Source organism: Hipposideros armiger, unplaced genomic scaffold (assembly GCF_001890085.2).
Source record: "Hipposideros armiger isolate ML-2016 unplaced genomic scaffold, ASM189008v1 scaffold_1109, whole genome shotgun sequence".
In the NCBI taxonomy this organism is placed as follows: Eukaryota; Metazoa; Chordata; class Mammalia; order Chiroptera; family Hipposideridae; genus Hipposideros; species Hipposideros armiger.
Window position 1 is genome coordinate 113,265 of NW_017732459.1, and position 4,604 is coordinate 117,868.

General features: G+C 40.6%; 1 protein-coding gene across 11 annotated transcripts in view; it reads right to left on the reverse strand.

Moving 5' to 3' along the window:
• The window catches only part of FAT1 (FAT atypical cadherin 1), a 154,942-nt gene that overhangs the window by 70,916 nt on the left and 79,422 nt on the right, over positions 1 to 4,604 (reverse strand). For all 11 annotated transcript variants that reach the window (XR_002122726.1, XR_002122725.1, XR_002122724.1 and 8 more), the window contains one exon: positions 337 to 651. Coding sequence is in view for 8 of the 11 variants with exons in the window: in XM_019632243.1 (XP_019487788.1) it covers positions 337 to 651 (315 nt within the window). In the remaining 3 variants the exon portion in view is untranslated. The remainder of the gene's footprint in view (positions 1 to 336; positions 652 to 4,604) is intronic.

Here is a 4,604-nt window from a genome sequence, read left to right on the forward strand (position 1 = left end):
ACTTAGCAGCAACAGACTTGGCAGTAAGTTTAAGATATGTCACTAATTTAGGAGCTATTACTGAAATAACAATATTTTCTTTTTAACCTGCAAGTGAAACTCTACTAATGAGCAAAATCAACAAAATAATAGCTGTATAAAAGCAAATTCAAAAGGAAAAAAAAATTTTGGATTAAAGTTTCATCAGGCAATAAAGGCTTGTTTTGAATAACTCAAAAGGAAAACAATTCATTAAACACTAAAGAAAAGTGGCAAATGAAGAAAATTAATTCTTAAATGTCCCCGTATCGGGAGAGTATACACAAGAACAGTTCACAGAACAGTATGAACACATACCTGTTTTAGGATGTATTGAAAAGAACCCTTGTGGATTTCCACTGGTGATTTTGTACGTCAGCTTGTCACTAGAGCTAGAATCGGGATCAAATGCCTCAATTTGGACCACGGACACATCCTTGGGAGAATTTTCCATGATTTCTGGATAATAAACAGGCGCTGATGTCTGTGGGGCGTTGTCATTGACATCCTCAACCTCGATGTAGATCTCAGTAAATGAGGACAGAGGCACCACACCCTGATCGGTGGCATAGACTGTCAGCCAGTAATGCGAGGTTGACTCCCGGTCCAGGCGATCTGAAGTCTCTATGACACCTAGAGAGAGGAGAAAGCCATGAAGTAGCCTGTCAACAACCACAAAAGCCTGCCCCTGAGAGAAAGTGTCAACCTAAATAACAACTCTGATTTATTGAGGGCTTATGTGTCACTTACAGCTGCACGAACTTGAGAAAGTTATCTAATCTCTCTGTGCCTCAATTTCCTTCCCTATAAAATGGAGATAATGACAGTATGCTCATCATTGGTTGATTAAATGAACAAAAACACATAATGACTAGAACAGGACTTGGTACGTAATACCGCCTATTAAAATATTTTTTATTATTAGCATTGGCACTATGTGAAACGCTTTGCAAATATCTCATTTAAGTCTCGAAACAGCTCAACAAGATGGATGGGTAGTAAGAGATTATCTCAGGCCCAATACGTTGTTTTGCCAAGGATGAAGTGTCTGGTCAGTTGAGATCCGCACACTTTCTTAGATGTTAATCAGAGAGCCAGGGACAAAATGAGAGCCCTGCCCAGATCCAGGTCCTCAAAGACTCACTGCCTTGCTTCCCACACGGCACACATTTGACCCCTGCTACAGTTCAGAGAAAGAGGCTGGAGTGACCCTCCGCCACACATCTTAGTTTGGAACATACACCCTTTAGAGTGGCTAAGAAACACACAGCACAGCCTTTCAAAGTCCAGAATAAGAGATTCCTCAGGTCTCTTGTATACTGAAACCTTAAGTTTCTTTTAACCACCTTAAGCAAATGGCAAGGCAACTAGTGTGCTAAAAATATAAATTCTCTCATTTACACTCTAAACTCCATAAGGGCAGAGTCCAATCCTTCCCAAATACCTTACCCAAAACCCAGTAATTATTTATTAAATGAACGAACAAAAATGTACAGATATCTAACTGGGGTGGGTACAGAAAAGTCCTCAGTTGGGACCCAAAGTAGGATACATTTCTTATTACATCAACTGGTAAAACATGGAGTCATAGAATTACAAAGAAGAGGGTTCGAGTGTAATGTTTTGAACCAACCACTAAAATCAGTCAAAACCTGACTCAATCCCAAAGATTAACCTCTTCTTGGGATGACGAACAGTGGAAATATCCAGTTCTCTCAGGCAAACCCCACCTTTTTATTCAATGGTATAATCTCATCCTTTGGCTTTCTCAAAATATGTCACCGCATTTTTTTTTCTTGTGCATTAATCATTCCTAACGAGTGCTATTTGGGGGTTCAACACCACGGTCCAGGTTGGACTTTGGAAATCCTGGAACTCTTGAATCACTTAAGTTTCCCATTTAATACAGTTCTATTTTGAAGGTTTGCTAGGAATTAATGAAGCAATGGTAAATAATTATAATGCTTCTGAACAGCAATAAACATACACTTTATTTCACGTTTTAATATTTAGTTAAGTTTGCTCTTGATAAGTTGTAAACCTTTCTGGGAGTGTTAGATATGCTTATCTAATATTCAACATAAATGATATTTTCTCACACTACCTACCTCAAATAAGCAAATATTTAAATTTATAAATGGATCTACACTACTTCTTGTAGAAATACAGAATAAAGTCTCAGAACTCTTAAATAAAAAGGAGCTAGATGGTCTCTCCATGCAGCAGAGATGACTGTCAAGATAAACTCAAACACGCCTTCCTTTCTCTCTGGTCCAAATATAGTCTGTGCACTCAATCTATCCACTAAATTAGTAAAATAATACCTGTTTTCAGCCTGAAAGAATAGTGCCCTTAGTAACCAAGGGAAAATAATCTTTTCCAGTTTCTTTTTCATCACTCCCATCAACTGCTACAAAAAGGCAGTCAGGGAATAACAGAGCGTTCTCTCTCCTAGGATTACATATTAGCAAATGAATGCACATATGCTCCTCTTGTGCTCTGCCATTTCATTAAAACGTAACATAATTCATCTGACAGGTGAAGTATTATTAGAAAACTTCAAGAAGACAGGTACACGGTGCTTGTCTTCGCCTCTTTCCTCAAACAGCTCATGCAGCTCTTCCCCTTTTAAAATTGTGTCCCTCTAACTGTGATTTGTAGGCATTTAATGACAACAATAGTTATGGGAAAAAATGCGTTCAGTACACTGTATGCCAGGTACTATGAGAGCTGCCTGTCTTATAGGCATTATCTTTTTTAATCTTTATAATCAGCCTGCCTACATACATGCTATTATCCCCATATCAGGGATGCAAAACTCAGGTTACCAGAGATGAGGAACTTTCCGAGGGTCGTGGCAAATGGCAGAGCTGGAGTTCAGACACCATGAATCTCTGACGTCGGTGCCAACAAAACTCCCTCAGTTGTTAGGATGACGAAAGTGTAGTATACAAAAGTTAATACGAGGGCCAGCTGAGTGGCGCGATGGTTGAGGGCTGGCTTGGGAAGCCAGAGGGCCCCGGTTCGGATCCCACATATGAGGGCCAGTGACACTGCCCTCCACAGCTAAGATGCTGAACAACAGCTCGACCTGGAGCTGGNTAACTTTTCCCAGAGACCTCATCCTCCCAATGACACCCATCACTCCCATCGGTCTGCTGCCCACTTCCTGCAGAGGTGTGTATTGGAGCCTATCGCACACTATCTCGCACCCACCTGTTTCTCCTTGCTCTTTCACGCATGGAGACTGCAAACTTTCAAAGCATCTCTTAATGTGCTGTATACACACACCACAGAAGCTTCAGTAAATACTTAATGCATAAACAAAAGGTCTGAATGGCAATGAATTTAGGCTTCCTCTAGCCTGCTGGACATTCTGGTAATCACCAGGGTCCTAAATTTATCTTTACCACGAAGGAGAAAGTTAGCCTCATTTGACTTCATCAAATTCGTTTACCCAAAGGAGATGCAAAAATTTATTAACCTACGAAGACCCTGATTATCTTCTGTATCGTTAATAGAGCAAATGCAACATATGCACATGGGAGAGACTATGGCATCTTTCCCATAAGTGACTTCCCCTTAACAGGCATGCAAAAACACTCAGCACTGAGCACAAAAGTGAGGGCCTGGAAGCCAGTTTTCCCCAAGACCCTAGGGGTAAAGACTCACTGTTGCCAAGATTGCTTGATTTCCAGGCCAGTGATTTTCTCACTCAGCCATTCATTATTAAGTAGCATGATTTAGGGTCTCCAGGTGGTGTTATGGATCAGCAAATCAGGGGAACTTTCTTCTACCAAACTGTCTTTCATCAGTTTTCACAGTCTGGCCTCCAGTCATACTGACCTACCTATTAAAAATAAGCCTGCTTTAAAAGTTTTGAGGAAGATGTATTCTTGCAAGCACTGTATTTTGGACCCTGAGGATCATGCCCTAATTTTCTGCTGAGTTGGGGGAACAGAATCATCTAGAGACAGAGCTGATGAAGCTATACTTACTATATTCTTGAACATTGCCCATGCTAAAATATGGTTATTTCTTCATCTTAAGAGACATTAGGTGACTCACGGAGTGATGAGATTTCTTTACTCACCATATAGTAGTCTACAATAGACTTCAAATATTCCTGTGTATTAACAATAGTTATTATCTGCTGTTATCTGCCTTCAACTCATGAGAAACTAAAACCTCTATGTAATCCTTATGCATTCTGTTCTGCTGTTCTGTCAGCAGGATGCATGTGCCTCCCACCCAGGGGGTTAGGAGCTGGCTGTGGGCTCCTGGCGGGGATTAATTCTCCCCTATGATAAGAAAGGAGTCTCTGCAGACATGACTTCCTAGGAGTTGTCAGGACAGAGAGATGAAAGAAGGAGTGGCAAAGCCACATTAATCACGTTTCCTCCACAAGACATAACAACGCAGCAGCAATAGCATTATTGCAGAGGCCCCAGAGATAATGTAGATTTCAAGGCTCCCCACCAGAGCTCTAACATAAATAATTTCCTTAAGTTTCTTTCTTCTTTCTCCTCCTCAAATACACGTCTAGACCTATAGTATTTGCTCACATATTCAAAAGACCATGTATT